Source organism: Carcharhinus amblyrhynchos, unplaced genomic scaffold, assembly GCF_965287045.1.
Source record: "Carcharhinus amblyrhynchos unplaced genomic scaffold, sCarAmb.v2.hapA scaffold_691, whole genome shotgun sequence".
NCBI classification, from domain to species: domain Eukaryota; kingdom Metazoa; phylum Chordata; class Chondrichthyes; order Carcharhiniformes; family Carcharhinidae; genus Carcharhinus; species Carcharhinus amblyrhynchos.
Genome location: NW_027650431.1, coordinates 26,112 through 45,000, shown reverse-complemented (window position 1 = coordinate 45,000; position 18,889 = coordinate 26,112). Strand labels below are relative to the sequence as shown.

Below are 18,889 nucleotides of genomic sequence, written 5' to 3'. Positions count from 1 at the left end.
TCACGTATTGGGATACAATGAAAAGTATTGTTTCTTGCGTGCTATACAGACAAAGCATACCGTTCATAGAGTACATAGGAGAGAAAGGGCATGATATATTGACAAAGCATACCTTTCATAGAGTACATAGATTTGATTTATTATTGTCACGTGTATTGATATACAGTGAAAAGTATTGTTTCTTGTGTGCTATACAGACAAAGCATACCGTTATAGAGAAGGAAAAGGAGAGAGTGCAGAATGTAGTGTTACAGTCACAGCGAGGGTGTAGAGAAGATCAACTTAATGCGAGGTAGGTCCATTCAAAAGTCTGACAGCAGCAGGGAAGAAGCTGTTCTTGAGTTGGTCGGTACGGGACTCAGACTTTGTATCTTTTCCCGATGGAAGAAGGTGGAAGAGAGAATGTCCGGGGTGTGTGTGGGGTCCTTGATTATGCCGGCTGCTTTTCCCCGAGGCAGTGGGAAGTGTAGACGGAGTCAATGGATGGGAGGCTGGTTTGTGTGATGGATTGGGGCTACATTCACCACCCTTTTGTAGTTCCTTGCGGTCTTGGGCAGAGCAGGAGCCCAGACCAAGCTGTGATACAACCAGAAAGAATATTTTTTCACTCAGAGGGTGAGTGAGTGGAATCGGCTGCCGTCGGTGGTGCTGGAGGCAAATTCGATGGGGTCTTTCAGAGACTTCTGGACAAGTACATGGGACTTAACAGGATTGAGGGTTATAGGTAAGCCTAGTAGGTAGTGATGTGATCGGAGCAACTTGTGGGCCGAAGGGCCTGTTTGTGCTGTAGTTTTTCTATGTTCTAATGCTTTCTATGGAGCATCTGGTGAGAGTCATAGCGGACATGCCGAATTTCCTTAGTCTCCTGAGAAAGTAGAGGCGTTGGTGGGGCTTTCTTAACTATAGTGTTGGCGTGGGGGGGACCAGGACAGGTTGTTGGTGATCTGGACAGCTGAAGTTCTCCACTCTTTCTCGTTTGTCCCCATTGATGTAGACAGGGGCATGTTGTCCTTTACACTTCCTGAAGTCGATGACAATCTCCTTCGGCTGATATTTATCACTGAATCCTGACAGATTGCGGGAATTCATCATGTCCAATGTGATTGGCTTGTTTTTGGCACACCTCCTCGTGTCAGAGGTCAAAATTACCAAGAGCCAATGACATCACCAGTAAGTTCCTCCGTATAATCCTATACTCCACACCACTTACACTAGTTAGCCTGAAATGGGGAGTTCCAGGGGTCTTAATATTAGCCTCTTATCCATCTTGAAGAATCTGTTGTACATTCTTGTGATGAAATGCCCTTCCAAAACCTTGTTACTGCCCCTTAAATACCCTACTGCCCTTCCCCCAATTAACCTCAGTTCATCTTAGGCTAGACAAGGAATCATCTTGGGGGCTTACTGGGCTCTCTCTGCTCAGCTAACGGGGTCAACCCTACAACCAGTCACACGGTGGCACAGTGGGTTAGCACTGCTGCCTCACAGCGCCAGGGACCCAGGTTCGATTCCCGGCTTGGGTCACTGTCCATGTGGACTCTGCACATTCTCCCTGTGTCTGCGTGGGTTTCCTCTGGGTGCTCCGGTTTCCTCCTACAGTCCAAATGTACGCAGGTTAGGGGGACTGGCCATGCTAAATTGTGCCTTAGTATCCAAAGATGTGTAGGTTAGGGTGGATTGGCCATGCTAAATTGTGCCTTAGTATCCAAAGATGTGTAGGTTAGGGTGGATTGGCCATGCTAAATTGTCCCTTAGTGTCTAAAGATGTGTAGGTTAGGTGGATTGGCCATGCTAAATTGTCCCTTAGTGTCCAAAGATGTGTAGGTTAGGGTGGATTGGCCATGCTAAATTGTCCCTTAGTGTCTAAAGATGTGTAGGTTAGGGTGGATTGGCCATGCTAAATTGTCCCTTAGTGTCTAAAGATGTGTAGGTTAGGGTGGATTGGCCGTGCTAAATTGTCCCTTAGTGTCCAAAGATGTGTAGGTTAGGGTGGATTGGCCGTGCTAAATTGTCCCTTAGTGTCCAAAGATGTGTAGGTTAGGGTGGATTGGCCATGATAAATTGTCCCTTAGTGTCCAAAGATGTGTAGGTTAGGGTGGATTGGCCATGCTAAATTGTCCCTTAGTGTCCAAAGATGTGCAGGTTAGGGTGGATTGGCCATGCTAAATTGTCCTGGAATGTCAATGCATGGGGTTAGAGGGATAGGGGTGGGATTGACACAGACTCAATGGCCCCTCCTGCTCCGTGGCGATTGTCTGATTCCATCAATATCTTATTCTTTTCTGTCCTTCCCGCAGTCTGCGGCAACCTCGACATCCGGCACGACATATCACAGCTTCAGAAGCTGGAGAACTGCTCGGTGATCGAGGGGGACCTGCAGATCCTGCTGCTCTTCAACACCAAGGCGGAAGACTTCCAAGGCCTCAGCTTCCCGAGGTTGACCCTGATCACCGAGTACCTGCTGATCTTCCGCGTCTACGGCCTGGAGAGCCTGCGGGACCTCTTTCCCAACCTGATGGTCATCAAGGGGTCAGCCTGTTCTTGAACTATGCCCTGGTCATCTTCGAGATGCCGCACCTACGGGAGATCGGCCTGCACCGGCTCACCAACATCATGCGGGGGGATGTCCGCATCGAGAAGAACCAGGAGCTCTGCCACCTCTCCACCATCGACTGGTCCTCCTGCTGGATTCCCGGAAAACTCTTATATCTTCGGGAACAAGCAGGTCGAGGAGTGCGGAGATGTGTGCCCGGGCACCATGGACGATGGGCAGCCCTGCATCCAGACCACCTTCAACGGGCAACGGGGACTATCGCTGTTGGACCTCTACGCACTGCCAGAAGGGTAAGAATGCCAGCCTGGGGGTGGGGGGGGCGCTTGCGTCCACACCCTCCCCACACCAAAATGAGCAAGCTTCTCTCCCCAATCCTCCAAGTTAGGAAGTCAAGGGTTCAAACTCCCCCGTCCACTGCAACCCAAAATCTAGGCCAAACCTCCCTGAGGGAGCGCCGCACTGTGGGAGGGTCGGTGCCGAGGGAGCGCCGCACTGCGGGAGGGTCGGTGCCGAGGGAGCGCCGCACTGCGGGAGGGTCGGTGCCGAGGGAGCGCCGCACTGCGGGAGGGTCGGTGCCGAGGGAGCGCCGCACTGCGGGAGGGTCGGTGCCGAGGGAGCGCCGCACTGCGGGAGGGTCGGTGCCGAGGGAGCGCCGCACTGCGGGAGGGTCGGTGCCGAGGGAGCGCCGCACTGCGGGAGGGTCGGTGCCGAGGGAGCGCCGCACTGCGGGAGGGTCGGTGCCGAGGGAGCGCCGCACTGCGGGAGGGTCGGTGCCGAGGGAGCGCCGCACTGCGGGAGGGTCGGTGCCGAGGGAGCGCCGCACTGCGGGAGGGTCGGTGCCGAGGGAGCGCCGCACTGCGGGAGGGTCGGTGCCGAGGGAGCGCCGCACTGCGGGAGGGTCGGTGCCGAGGGAGCACCGCACTGCGGGAGGGTGGTTGCTGAGGGAGCGCCGCACTGTGGGAGGGTCGGTGCCGAGGGAGCGCCGCACTGCGGGAGGGTCGGTGCCGAGGGAGCACCGCACTGCGGGAGGGTGGTTGCTGAGGGAGCGCCGCACTGCGGGAGGGTCGGTGCCGAGGGAGCACCGCACTATGGGAGGGTCGGTGCTGAGGGAGTGCCGCACTGTGGGAGAGTCGGTGCCGAGGGAGCGCCGCACTGTGGGAGGGTCGGTGCCGAGGGAGCGCCGCACTGTGGGAGGGTCAGTGCTGAGGGAGGGTGATTGAAATCCTACAGCACAGAAAAAGGCCATTCAGCCCATCGAGTCTGCACCGACCACAATCCCACCCAGACCCGAGCCCCCATATCCCTTCATATTTTACCCACTAATCTGTCTGACCTGCACATCTCAGGACACTAAGGGGACAATTTAGCATGGCCAATCCACCCTAACCTGCACATCTTTCAGACTGTGGGAGGAAACCGGAGCACCCGGAGGAAACCCACGCAGACACGGGGAGAATGTGCAGGCTCCACACAGACAGTGACCCGAGCTGGGAATCGAACCCAGGTACCTTGTGAAGCAGCCGTGCTAACCCACTGTGCCACCCGGTCAATGCTGAGGAGAGTCTAAAGTTGGGAGGGTTCAGTTCAGGAGTTCTGGTTGGGTTCCCCGGTAGATTAGGGTTAAAATTCCTCTCCTGTAAACATGTTGCCATGTTACACTCATTCAACATAACCTGACCTGTTTTGTACATAAACCTGAACAAAGAATTTAATGTAAATACAGCTCTCTCTTATCGATCAGAGCCTCTGTGTGTGCAATCATACCTCAGAGAAAGGCCTTGCTAATGTTTCCACCATCTCCAACTGTCTCCCATCAAACACTCCCAGGACAGGTACAGCACAGGGTTAGATACAGAGTAAAGCTCCCTCTACACTGTCCCCCCATCAAACACTCCCAGGACAGGTACAGCACGGGGTTAGATACAGAGTAAAGCTCCCTCTACACTGTCCCCCCATCAAACACTCCCAGGACAGGTACAGCATGGGGTTAGATACAGAGTAAAGCTCCCTCTACACTGTCCCCCCATCAAACACTCCCAGGACAGGTACAGCACGGGGTTAGATACAGAGTAAAGCTCCCTCTACACTGTCCCTCATCAAACACTCCCAGGGACAGGTACAGCACGGGGTTAGATACAGAGTAAAGCTCCCTCTACACTGTCCCCCCATCAAACACTCCCAGGACAGGTACAGCACGGGGTTAGATACAGAGTAAAGCTCCCTCTACACTGTCCCCGCATCAAACACTCCCAGGACAGGTACAGCACGGGGTTAGATACAGAGTAAAGCTCCCTCTACACATCTTTGGACACTAAGGGACAATTTCGCACGGCCAACTCACCCTAACCTGCATGTCTTTTTGACTGTGGGAGGAAACCGGAGGAAACCCACCCAGACACGGGGAGAACGTGCAGACTCCACACAGAACGTGACCCGACTCGGGAAGCGAGCCCCTGTCCCTGGCGCTGTGAGGCAGTGGTGCTAACCCACTCTGCCACTTGATGCCCTTTAATCATCGCCATGCAATCTTTAAGATGGGAAATTGGATAGAGATTCCCCAGCGCTTTGGGTACCCATCCCTCCCCCCAATCCCACTGCCCCAATTGCGACACTGAGTGCGGGGGGGCGGTGGGGGTCCTTTCGGAAGGTAAGCTAGCAGAGAAACCTTGACACTGGGTCGGGGAAAGAGGCATTGGTGAGCAGGTGGATCTGCATAATCCCACATGGGTTTAGTGGGAGATGGTGAAGGTGGGGGCAGGGTGTGGGGGTGTGGAGGAGCGATGGGGGGGTGAGGGGTGAGGGGGTGTGGATGGATGATGGGGGATGAGAGGTTCTGGAGGGGTGATGGGAGGGTGAGGGGGTGTGGAGGGGTGATGGGGGCCGGTGAGGGGATGTGGGAGGGGGTGTTGTGGGGGGTGATGGAGGGGTGAGGGGGTGTGGAGGGGTGATGGGGAGTGCTGAGGGGGTGTGGAGGGGTGATGGGGGCCAGTGAGGGGGTGTGGAGGGGTGATGGGGGCCAGTGAGGGGGTGATGGGGGGGCACGTGGAGGGGTGATGGGGGTGTGTGGGGGGTGATGGGGGGTGGAGTGGGTGTGCTGAAGGTGGATTGGGGGCGGGGGGATTGGAATGGGGGGGGGGGGTTGCTGGAGTTGGGGGAAGGTGGGGGGGCAGTTGTGAGGGTTTCCGGTGTCGAGCAGGGTCGCTGCGAGGCAGATTTTCCAACCCCGCTTGCTCTCCCCGGGTCTGGAAACCCCACCCGAGATTACCAGATCTTTGCGGGATCTGCCCCGGTCCCCCCCCCCCCCCCCCCCCCTCCGGACCAGGCTGGTCAGGACGGTATAATCCTCCCCTCCTCCCCCCTGGCCCCCCCCGTCGCTTTCCTCGAGCTGGGATTTGCTGTCTAACATTCGGAGCCCTGGTAACCTCCTCGTCTCCCCCCTCCTCCCTCCCTCCCTCCTGCAGTGTGTCCCCGGAGGTGTCAGGATCGGAGCTGTACCAGCGCCGGCGAGTGCTGCCACAGGGAGTGCCTGGGGGGCTGCCACCGTCCCGCCGATAACCGTATGTGCCTGGTCTGCCGCAACTACCTCTACAACAACACCTGCCTGGCCAGCTGCCCCCCGAGGACCTACAAGTACGAAGGCTGGCGCTGCGTGAGCCAGGAGTACTGCGCCAGCCTACACAAAACCTCGGACAACTCCAAGGACTGGCTGCCCTACGTGCTGTTCCAGGGGGAGTGCATGCCGGAATGCCCCTCGGGGTACTCGAGGGATGCCAGCAGGTATTGGCTTTGATCTTCATGTCATCATTGTCTAGCGCCGGAAGACTGGAGGATAGCAAATGTTGTCCCCTCGTTCGAGAAGGGGAGTAGGGGCCATCCTGGGAATTATAGACCGGTGAGCCTTACCTCTGTTGTGGGCAAAGCTTTGGAAAGGATCCTGAGAGATTGGATTTCCAATCACCTAGAGAGAAATAAATTGATTAGGGATGGTCAACACGGTTTTGTGAAGGGTAGGTTGTGCCTCACAAACCTTGAGTTCTTTGAGAAGGTGACCAAAGAGGTGGATAAGGGTAAGGCAGTTGATGTGGTGTATATGGATTTCAGTAAAGCGTTTGATAAGGTTCCCCACGGTAGGCTATTACAGAAAATGCAGATGCATGGGATTGAGGGTGATTTAGCAGTTTGGATCAGGAATTGGCTAGCTGATAGAAGACAGAGGGTGGTGTTTGACAGGAAATGTTCATCCTGGAGTTCAGTTACTAGTGGTGTACCTCAGGGATCTGTTTTGGGGCCACTGCTGTTTGTCATTTTTATAAATGACCTAGATGAGGGTGTAGAAGGATGGATTAGTAAATTTACGGATGACACCAAAGTCGGAGGAGTTGTAGACAGTGAGGATGGATGTTACAGTTTGCAGAGGGACATAGATAAGCTGCAGAGCTGGGCCGAGAAGTGGCAGATGGAGTTTAATGTGGAAAAGTGTGAGGTGATTCACTTTGGTAAGAGTAACAGGAGTACAGAATATCGGGCTAATGGAAGGACTCAGTAGTGTTGACGAGCAGAGAGATCTCAGTGTACATGTGCACAGATCCCTGAAAGTTGGCACCCAGGGTTGTTAAGAAGGCGTACGGCGTGTTAGCTTTTATTGGTAGGGGGATTGAAATTGGAGCGGTGAGGTCATGTTACAACTGTACAAAACTCTGGTGCGACCGCACTTGGAGTATTGCGTACAGTTCTGGTCGCCGCATTATAGGAAGGATGTGGAGGCATTGGAAAGGGTGCAGAGGAGGTTTACCAGGATGTTGCCTGGTATGGTGGGAAGGTCTTATGAGGAAAGGCTGAGGGACTTGAGGCTGTTTTCGTTCGAGAGAAGAAGGTTAAGAGGTGACCTAATTGAGGCATACAAGATAATCAGAGGATTAGATAGGGTGGACAGTGAGAGCCTTTTTCCTCGGATGGTGATGGCTAACAGGAGGGGACATAGCTTTAAATTAAGGGGTGGTAGTTATAGGAGGGATGTCAGAGGTAGGTTCTTTACTCAGAGGGTAGTGAGGGCGTGGAATGCCCTGCCTGCAGTTGTGGACTCGCCAACTTTAAGGGTGTTCAAATGGTCAGTGGATAGGCATATGGATAACATTGGAATAGTTTAGGTTAGAGGGTCATTAGATTGGTTCCACTGGTCAGCGCAACATCGAGGGCCGAAGGGCCTGTACTGCGCTGGAATGTTCTATGTTCTAGGCACCTGCCTCTCACTGTTAGACTCAGAGATCAGAAACACCAGCGTATGTAATCTGATTTATTATTGTCACCTGTTCTGGGACACAGTGAAAAGTATTGTTTCTTGCGCGCTACAGACAAAGCATACTGTTCATAGAGTACAGAGATTTGATTTATTATTGTCACATGTATTGGGACACAGTGAAAAGTATTGTTTCTTGCGCGCTACAGACAAAGCATACTGTTCATAGAGTACAGAGATTTGATTTTATTATTGTCACATGTATTGGGACACAGTGAAAAGTATTTTTCTTGTGCGCTATACAGATAGAGTACAGAGGAGATAGGGAAAGGAGAGGGTCCAGAACGTAGTGTTACAGCCATAGCCAGAGTGTGGAGAAAGATGAGGTAAATGTGAGGGAGGTCCATTCAAATTCTCCCTTAATGTCCAAAGATGTGTCGGTTAGGGTGTATTCGTCATGCTAAATTGTCCCTTAGTGTCCAAAGATGTGCAGGTTGGGGGGATAGCAGGATAGATATGTGGGGTTTCGGAGAGAGGGCCCGGGTGGGATTGTTGTCGGTTGTCGATGGGCCAAATGGCCTCGTTCTACACTGTAGGGATGTATGATTTCTCACTATGAAACAGCGTGAGGAACAGTTCAGAGAAAATTCACTTGTCTGAGATGTGGGATGGTGGAGGGGTGTCGGGGGAGCGGAGCGGGGGTTGGTTATCTTATGAAGAAAGGTTGGGTGGACTCGATCTGTGTCCCCACTGGAGTTTAAATGATTTGGACCTGGTCTTATCGATATGCTGACAGAGCTTTAGAGGGTGAATGTGGAGAAACTTGTGGGAGAGGCTGGAACTCTGTATCTAACCCCGTGCTGTACCTGTCCTGGGAGTGTTTGATGGGGGGACAGTGTCGAGGGAGCTTTACTCTGTATCTACCCCGTGCTGTACCTGTCCTGGGAGTGTTTGATGGGGGGACAGTGTCGAGGGAGCTTTACTCTGTATCTAACCCTGTGCTGTACCTGTCCTGGGAGTGTTTGATGGGGGGACAGTGTAGAGGGAGCTTTACTCTGTATCTAACCCCGTGCTGTACCTGTCCTGGGAGTGTTTGATGGGGGGACAGTGTAGAGGGAGCTTTACTCTGTATCTAACCCCGTGCTGTACCTGTCCTGGGAGTGTTTGATGGGGACAGTGTAGAGGGAGCTTTACTCTGTATCTAACCCCGTGCTGTACCTGTCCTGGGAGTGTTTGATGGTGGGACAGTGTAGAGGGAGCTTTACTCTGTATCTAACCCCGTGCTGTACCTGTCCTGGGAGTGTTTGATGGGGGGGACAGTGTAGAGGGAGCTTTACTCTGTATCTAACCCCGTGCTGTACCTGTCCTGGGAGTGTTTGATGGGGACAGTGTAGAGGGAGCTTTACTCTGTATCTAACCCCGTGCTGTACCTGTCCTGGGAGTGTTTGATGGGGGGACAGTGTAGAGGGAGCTTTACTCTGTATCTAACCCCGTGCTGTATCTGTCCTGGGAGTGTTTGATGGGGGGACAGTTGTAGAGGGAGCTTTACTCTGTATCTAACCCCGTGCTGTACCTGTCCTGGGAGTGTTTGATGGGGGGACAGTGTAGAGGGAGCTTTACTCTGTATCTAACCCCGTGCTGTATCTGTCCTGGGAGTGTTTGATGGGGGGACAGTGGTAGAGGGAGCTTTACTCTGTATCTAACCCTGTGCTGTTGACACAGTGTCGGAGGATGTGATTCTGGAGGGATGTAGAGTCTTGGTGTTTACTGTAAACTTTGCTGAGTTCAATCTGGGTGTCAGGTTCACAGGAGCGGAGTGAACAGATAAACACGTCATCTTTGCAAAATGGAACCTTCCTGATGGGTGCGAGTGAGTTGTTTAAGATGAGGCCATTCTGCCACTGAACTAATTAGGTTATTAAAAAAAGATCTCCCTCTGAATCATCTTAACCCCGAACTCGAGACTCCCATCGCTTTCCCAATCTCTCTCTGTCTCTGTCCCTCTGCCTCCTCTCTCTGTCTCTGTCCCTCTGCCTCCTCTCTCTGTCTCTGTCCCTCTGCCTCCTCTCTCCTCTGTCTCTGTCCCTCTGCCTCCTCTCTCTGTCTCTGTCCCTCTGCCTCCACTCTCCCTCTGCCTCCTCTCTCCCTCTGCCTCCTCTCTCCCTCTGCCTCTCTCCCTCTGCCTCCTCTCTCCCTCTGCCTCCTCTCTCCCTCTGCCTCCTCTCTCCCTCTGCCTCTCTCTCTCCCTCTGCCTCCTCTCTCCCTCTCTCTCTCCCTCTGCCTCCTCTCTCTCTCTGCCTCTCTCTCTCTCCCTCTGCCTCTCTCTCTCCCTCTGCCTCTCTCTCTCCCTCTGCCTCTCTCTCTCCCTCTGCCTCTCTCTCTCCCTCTGCCTCTCTCTCTCCCTCTGCCTCTCTCTCTCCCTCTGCCTCTCTCTCTCCCTCTGCTCTCTCTCTCCCTCTGCCTCTCTCTCTCCCTCTGCCTCTCTCTCTCCCTCTGCCTCTCTCTCTCCTTCTGCCTCTCTCTCTCCTCTGCTCTCTCTCTCCCTCTGCCTCTCTCTCTTTGTCTCCCCCTCTCTGTCTCTCCCTGTCTGTTTATCTCTCTCTCTCTCTCTGTCTCTCTCTCCCGCTTCCCCCCCTTTCTGTCCCCCACCCCCCACCACCCCAGGTCTATTCGGGTTGAGGTGGTGACTGTTGATACACTCTTTCCCCATCGCCCCCCCTCTCTCTCTCCCCCCGGTTATATTCAGGTTGTGTTGGTGACTCTCCCCCCTCTGTCTCTCTCTCTCTCCCCCCTCCCACTCTCTCTCTCCTCCCCGCCCCCCCCACTCTCTCTCTCTCTCCCCCCCCCCCCCCTCCGGTTATTTCAGGTTGAGTTGGTGACTCTCTCCCCTCTCTCCCCTCTCTCCCCCCCCCCCCGCAGCATTATCTGCCGGAAGTGCCGGGGTCATTGCCCCAAGGTTTGCCACATGGGCACCAAAACCATCGACTCCCTGGCAACCGCCCAGCAACTGGCCGAGTGCACCGTCGTCGAGGGCAACCTGATCATCAACATCCGCGGGGGCAGTAAGTACCATCCCCCCTTGGGGGGGGAGCAATGGGGGCAGTAAGTACCATCCTCCACCCCCGGGGGGTAAACGGGGGGAGCAATAAGTACCAGCCCCCCTGGGAGCAACGGGGGGGGAGCAGTAAGTACCACCCCCCAGGGGGGGCAACAGGGGGGGAGGCGCAGTAAGTACCACCCCCCAGGGGGGCAACGGGGGGGAGGCGCAGTAAGTACACACAGGGACTGACTGATGTCCAATAACAATCCCGGAACTCCCTCCCTAACAGCACTGTGTGTGTACCTACCCACTGTAGCAAGTTCAAGATGGGTGCCACCTTCTCGGGGGGTAATTAGGGATGGGGAAGAGAGGCTGGTCCTGGCCAGCAAGGGCCACGTCCTGTGCGGGGTTCAATGAGATTACTCGCTCTCTGACCCTCTCGCCTCCCACCAGGTAACATGGCGGTGAAACTGGAGACGTACCTGGGGCTAATCGAGACCATCACCGGGTTCCTGAAGATCAAACACTCCTTCGCCCTGGTGTCTCTCACCTTCTTTGCCAACCTGAAGCTCATTCGCGGAGATTCCATGGTCGATGGGTAAGGATTCTGGGACCATGACTGCTCTAGCTCCTCACGATGCTCCCCCCCACCCCCAGTCGGAGATCTGAGATTAGTGCACGCTCAGCCATCCCTCCGACCCCCATCCTCACCATCCGTCCCACTCCCCCATCTCCCCCACAATATTCCCCATCCTTCATTATCCGGACTGTAACAGGATCTTGGTCAATTGGGCCGAGGAAAGGTGGATGCAGTTTAACTCCAGATTAATTCATCCCTGGGACACGGCCGTCGCTGGCTGGGCCAACATTTATTGCCCATCCCTAGTTGCCCCTTGGAGGGGCAGTTGAGAGTCAACCCCATTGCTGTAGCTCTGGAATCACATGTAAGAAAGATTTCATGGAATCCCTACAAGGAGATCATTCGGCCCATCAATCCCTACACCGACCACAATCCCACCTCGGCCCTATCCTCATAACCCCATGTATTTACCCCAGCTAGTCCTCCTGACACTAAGGGACAATTTAGCATGGCCAATACCCCTAACCTGCACATCTTTGGACACTAAGGGACAATTTAGCACGGCCAATCCACCCTAACCTACACATCTTTGGACACTAAGGGACAATTTAGCACGGCCAATCCACCCTAACCTACACATCTTTGGACACTAAGGGACAATTTAGCACGGCCAATCCACTTAACCTGCACATCTTTGGACACTAAGGGACATTTAGCATGGCCAATCCACCCTAACCTACACATCTTTGGACACTAAGGGACAATTTAGCATGGCCAATACCCCTAACCTGCACATCTTTGGACACTAAGGGACAATTTAGCATGGCCAATACCCCTAACCTGCACATCTTTGGACACTAAGGGACAATTTAGCATGGCCAATCCACTTAACCTGCACATCTTTGGACACTAAGGGACATTTAGCATGGCCAATCCACCCTAACCTACACATCTTTGGACACTAAGGGACAATTTAGCATGGCCAATCCACCCTAACCTACACATCTTTTGAAACCAAGCATGCCGAATGCCTTCTTCACCACTCTGTCCACCTGTGACTCCACTTTCAAGGAGCTATGAACCTGTACCCCGAGATCTCTGTGTTCTATAACTCTCCCCCCAATGCCCTACCAGTAACTGAGTAAGTCCTGCCCTGGTTCAATCTACCAAAATGCATCACCTTGCATTTATCTAAATTAAACTCCATCTGCCATTCGTCAGCCCACAGGCCCAGTTGATCAAGATCCCGTTGCAATCGGAGATAACTCTCCTAACTGCCCACCATGCCTAGCCTTCATCGGTCAGAACATTGAATACAGGAGTTGGGACGTCTTGTTGAAGTTGTACAAGACATCGGTAAGGCCACACTTGGAATACTGTGTACAGTTCTGGTCACCCTATTATAGAAAGGATATTATTAAACTAGAAAGAGTGCAGAAAAGATTTACTAGGATGCTCCCGGGACTCAATGGTGTCATCTGCAAACTTACTGACCGTGCCTCCTATATTCTCATCCAAATCATTAATATAAGTGACAAATAACCGTGGGCCCAGCACTGATCCCTGAGGCTGGTCACCAGTCTCCAACTCACCGTCCTGTCCACCTGTGACTCCACTCCCAATTCACGTGTGGCACGGTGACACAGTGGGTTAGCACTGCTGCCTCACAGCTCCAGGGACCCAGGTTCGATTCCTGGCTCGGGTCACTGTCTGTGTGGAGTCAGCACATTCTCCCCGTGTCTGCGTGGGTTTCCTCCGGGTGCTCCGGTTTCCTCCCACAGTCCAAAGATGTGCGGGTTAGGTTGATTGGCCGTGCTAAGAAATTGCCCCTTAGTGTCCAGGGATGCGTAGGTTGGAGGGATTAGTGGGTATAATATGTAGGGATATGAGGGGTAGGGTCTGGGTGGGATTGTGTTCGGTACTGACTCGATGGGCCGAAGGGCCTCTTTCTGCACTGTCGGGGTTCGATGATTCATCTCAAATTCCACCGTCTGCCGTGGCGGGATTCGAACCCGGGGTCCCCCGGGACATCTGCTGAGTTTCTGGGTGAGTATCCTGCCTCTCAACCATCGCTGTAACCTCCTGCCTGGATCTCTGGTTGATGGATCTCTGCTTGGCAGGGGTTCCCGCCCTCTACAGTTCCCATGGTGGGTGGGATGGGAAGATTCCAGCAAAAGACGAAAGATTAACGGGGGTTTTTCCGCGTTACAGGAATTACACTCTCTACGTCCTGGATAATCAGAACTTGCAGCAACTCTGGAACTGGAACCACCACAAACTCAGCATTCCAAACGGACGCATGTATTTTGCTTTCAATCCCAAACTCTGCCTCTCGAGATTTATAAGATGGAGGAGGTGACGGGGACCAAGGGACGGCAGAATAAGGCAGAGATTAACCCTCGTACCAACGGAGATCGGGTCTCCTGTAAGATCTTACACAACTTCCCACACCGTCCCTGCACGGGGTTAGATACAGAGTAAAGCTCCCTCTACACTGTCCCCCCATCAAACACTCCCAGGACAGGTACAGCACAGGGTTAGATACAGAGTAAAGCTCCCTCTACACTGTCCCCCCATCAAACACTCCAGGACAGGTACAGCACGGGGTTAGATACAGAGTAAAGCTCCCTCTACACTGTCCTCCCATCAAACACTCCCAGGACAGGTACAGCACAGGGTTAGATACAGAGTAAAGCTCCCTCTACACTGTTCCCCCATCAAACACTCCCAGGACAGGTACAGCACGGGGTTACATACAGAGTAAAGCTCCCTCTACACTGTCCCCCCCCATCAAACACTCCCAGGACAGGGACAGCACGGGGTTAGATACAGAGTAAAGCTCCTCTACACTGTCCTCCCATCAAACACTCCCAGGACAGGTACAGCACGGGGTTAGATACAGAGTAAAGCTCCCTCTACACTGTCCTCCCATCAAACACTCCCAGGACAGGTACAGCACAGGGTTAGATACAGAGTAAAGCTCCCACTACACTGTCCCCCATCAAACACTCCCAGGACAGGTACAGCACGGGGTTAGATACAGAGTAAAGCTCCCACTACACTGTCCCCCATCAAACACTCCCAGGACAGGTACAGCATGGGGTTAGATACAGAGTAAAGCTCCCTCTACACTTTCCCCCCCATCAAACACTCCCAGGACAGGTACAGCACGGGGTTAGATACAGAGTAAAGCTCCCTCTACACTGTCCCCCCCATCAAACACTCCCAGGACAGGTACAGCACGCGGTTAGATACAGAGTAAAGCTCCCTCTACACTGTCCCCCCATCAAACACTCCCAGGACAGGTACAGCACAAGGTTAGATACAGAGTAAAGCTCCCTCTACACTGTCACAGTGTTAAGTTGTAGTCGCAATCTCAGGACTAGTACCTTTCAGTATGAGATTTTAATCAATGTGTTTGTTGAGATCGGGATGGTGGTGCCTGAATAGCCTGTGGAAATGGACCCAATGGCGGGTGGATGGGATTAAATAGGTGTGGGTCAGCACAGAACCTGAGAGAAGAGAGGTCCTGTCAAAGTTTTTTGCCTTGCACCCATCAGGACAGAGTGGCAAGAATAGCAAATGGTAAAAGAATGCAACAATTTTCACCTCACAAGAGAGAGAGTGGGGTTTGGAAGAGGAGATGGGTGAATGATTGGTCAGGAGAGGGAGACGGAGCAATGGGATTGCACCCCGTCAAACAGCCAGTGCTGACAGGCTGGGCCGAATGGCCTCCGACATTCTCTGTCCGCACGCCCCTCAGGAATATTTTTCTCGTTGTAGGTAAAAGTTTACGTGTTGAGGTTCATCTCGAACAGCACGTACACGGATCGTATTCTGCTGAAGTGGGAGCGCTACAAACCGCAGGATTATCGCGACCTCCTCAGTTTCATTGTCTACTACAAGGAGGCGTAAGTACCGGGGCTGGCCGCACAGCAAGATCCCACTGTCAGCGCCGTGATGGCGCCCCAACCAGCTGGTTTCCCCTTGCTCGTAGAACGTTGCACTCGGGGGAAGACACCCCCCCACCTTCCCCCAGCGGCCAAACCAACCTTTAACCGTCACCCGATGGGCCTCGCTGGCCTATCCCAGCACTCATTGCCCCTCCCTAATTGCCCCTCGGAAAGGTGGTGGGTGAGCCGCCATGTTGAACCCGCCGCAGTCCCCGTGTGTGGGGTTGGTACACCCACAGTGCTGTTAGGGAGGGAGTGGGGAGTGAGTGTGGGACTCGCTCCCACGGGGGGGGGGAGAATGTGGGACTCGCTCCCATGGGGGGGCAGAATGTGGGACTCGCTCCCAGAGGGAGTGGGGGGGGGTGGGGGGGACTCACTGGGTAAATCGACAGGACCGGCCTGTCCCTGGGCCGCAGTGTCCGATACACTTCTCCGCCTCTTGCTTGTTCCAGACCCTTCCAGAACGTGACTGAGGACATTGGACAAGATGCCTGCGTGTCCAACAGTTGGACAATGGTGGACGTTGACCACCCACTCAACAAGGATCACTACCCCGAGGTTATGCTGTACAATCTCAAACCCTGGAACCCAGTATGCCATCTTCATCCGAGCCATCACACTCACCGTTTCCGAGGCCAGCCACAGCCATGGGGCAAAGAGTGAACTGGTCTACGTTCGAACACAAGCTGCGGGTACGTGGGCAGGAGGTGGGCTTGGGGGTGGGGGGGGGCTGCAGTGGTGCGTTAAGGTTCATTTTCACAATTGCTAAAAGGAGAGAAGACTTGCTGACAATTTTCACCTGGGCAAACACAAAATTCCAGCTTCTAACTCCCACAACAATTTACACTGCAAGGGAAGAGAGTTCTCCGCAAACTAAAAGTTTCTTTTTAAGTTTTAAGTTGATTTCCTTGTGTCACAAGTCGGTAACATTAACACCGCAATGAAGTTATTGTGAAAATCCCCTAGTCGGTACACTCCACAGTGGGGATGGCACAGTGGGTTGGCACTGCTGCCTCACAGCATCAGCGACCCGGGTTCGATTCCCGGCTTGGGTCACTATCTGTGTGAAGTCTGCACGTTCTCCCCGTGTCTGCGTGGGTTTCCTCCGGGTGCTCCGGTTTCCTCCTACAGCCCAAAAGATGTGCTGGTTAGGGTGCATCAGCTGTGCTAAATTGCCCCTTAGTGTCCAAAGATGTGTAGGTTAGGGTGGATTGGCCATGCTAAATTGCCCCTTAGTATCCAAAGATGTGCAGGTTAGGGTGGATTGGCCATGCTAAATTGCCCCTTAGTGTCCAAAGATGTACAGGTTAGGGTGGATTGGCCATGCTAAATTGCCCTTAGTGTCCAAAGATGTGCTGGTTAGGGTGGATTGGCCATGCTAAATTGCCCCTTAGTGTCCAAAGATGTGCTGGTTAGGGTGGATTGGCCATGTTAAATTGCCCCTTAGTGTCCAAAGATGTGCTGGTTAGGGTGGATTGGCCATGCCAAGTTGTCCCTTAGTGTCCAAAGATGCGTGTGTTGGGGGATTGGCCATGCTAAATTACCCATTGGGCGGAGGGGGCAGTTGGGCAATGGGGATGGAGGTGGGTAGGAGGGAGTTGGCAGGTGGAGGCATGGTCCCAGAGTGACCAGCTTGCTCCTGTCAGAGAGGGAAGTTGAGGGAATGTTCCTGGATGGGGTGGGGTGGTCCTGGGGGGCCCCGGAGCATCCGCCACCAATTGTTCCTCTCAGAAGGAACTCTTTGAAACGCAGCTAATGAAAATTCAACAAAATTTACTCCAACTTATAAATGAAGGAAAGGGTTTAATAAGGAAACTTTATTATTCCAAATTTGAGGCCTCGCCCTGGACCACCCCAAGCGCAACACCATTCCAAACAGGTTCTTATTTATCATGAGTCAGCTGACCATCACACCATTGGTTCCATGCTGTACTGGGTCAGCTGACCCTTACATCTTGCTCCCATTGGTCACCTTACAATCCAGTACAACGTCGTCACCGATTACATTCTAACAGTCACGACCCTGTCCTCTCTCGGCAGCTCCCACCGTCCCTCAGGACGTGGTGTCCATGTCGAACTCGTCCTCGCAGCTCATCCTGAGGTGGAAGGCCCCGATCCAGCCCAACGGAAACCTGACCTACTACCTGGTGGTGTGGCAACAACAGCCCGAGGACGGTGAACTCTACGTCAATGATTACTGCCACAAAGGTGAGGGGTCAAGAGAGCACCGTACAGCAACCTGGCGCCGTCAGAGATAGCAACAGAATGAGGCCACTCGGCCCATCGAGTCTGCTCCCCCATTCAATCATGGCTGATATTTTTCTCATCCCCCCATTCTCCTGCCTTTTCCCTATAACCCCCGATCCCCCTTATTAATCAGGAACCTATCTATCTCTGTCTTAAAGACACTCAGTGACCCGGCCTCCTCTGTGACAAAGAGTTCCACAGATTCCCCACTCTCTGGCTGAAGAAATTCCTCCCCATCTCTGTTTTAAAGGATCGTCCCTTTAGCCTGAGGTTGTGGATCGTAGAATTCTCACATTGCAATTGTTTTTCCTTGCTAATATGTGACCCCCAACACCATGATCTCTGATCATAGAGTCACAGAGGTTTACAGCATGGAAACAGGCCCTTCGGCTCAACTTGTCCATGCTGCCCTTTTTTTTTAAACCCCTAAACTAATCCCAATTGCCCGTGTTTGGCCCATATCCCTCTATACCCATCTTACCCATGTAACTGTCTAAACGCTTTTTAAAAGACAAAATTGTACCCACCTCTACTACTGACTCTGGCAGCTCGTTCCAGACACTTACCACCCTCTGTGTGAAAAAAATGCCCCTCTGGACCCTCTCCCCTCTCACCTTAAACCTGTGCCCTCTAGTTTTAGACTCCCCCTACCTTTGGGGAAAAGATACTGACTATCTAGTTGATCTGTGCCCCTCATTATTTTATAGACCTCTATAAGATCACCCCTCAGCCTCCTACACTCCAGAGGAAAAAGTCCCAGTCTATCCAGCCTCTCCTTATAACTCAATCCATCAAGTCCTGGTAGCATCCTAGTAAATCTTTTCTGCACTCTTTCTAGTTTAATAATATCCTTTCTATAATAGGGTGACCAGAACCGTACACAGTATTCCAAGTGTGGCCTTACCAATGCCTTGTACAACTTCAACAAGATGTCCCAACTCCTGTACCAATGTGTACGATCCTTAAACTGCACCTTGTCAAATGCCTTTTGACAATCTAAGTACACCGCATCTACTGGTTCCCCTTTATCCACCTTATTCCTTGAAGAATTCCAATACATTTTACTCTGCCTGATTTCCGTTTGCAGTGGAGAGTGTCCCTGTGACAGACTCACTCTGTACCCTCCTGCTCTCAGTCCCTCTCCTTTCCCGAGCAGTGGTGGTGATAGATTTGTGATTTTCCAATCCTCTGGGACCTTTCCAGAAGCCAGGGAAGTTTGGGAAACGAGAGGCAGTGTATCTGGGAGTCACTGGGATGGTAGTCACCTCTCTCGGAGATT

The 18,889-nt window shown here is 53.1% G+C and overlaps 1 protein-coding gene across 1 annotated transcript in view; it reads left to right on the top strand.

Moving 5' to 3' along the window:
- Positions 1 to 18,889, top strand: part of LOC145339829 (insulin receptor-related protein-like) — a 40,957-nt gene that overhangs the window by 917 nt on the left and 21,151 nt on the right. The window contains 13 exon segments of the mRNA XM_080184362.1: positions 2,298 to 2,528; positions 2,531 to 2,681; positions 2,683 to 2,797; positions 2,799 to 2,844; positions 6,016 to 6,331; positions 10,710 to 10,852; positions 11,284 to 11,428; positions 13,622 to 13,740; positions 13,743 to 13,840; positions 15,206 to 15,321; positions 15,816 to 15,948; positions 15,950 to 16,055; positions 17,404 to 17,571. Coding sequence (XP_080040488.1) covers positions 2,298 to 2,528; positions 2,531 to 2,681; positions 2,683 to 2,797; positions 2,799 to 2,844; positions 6,016 to 6,331; positions 10,710 to 10,852; positions 11,284 to 11,428; positions 13,622 to 13,740; positions 13,743 to 13,840; positions 15,206 to 15,321; positions 15,816 to 15,948; positions 15,950 to 16,055; positions 17,404 to 17,571 — 1,887 coding nt within the window.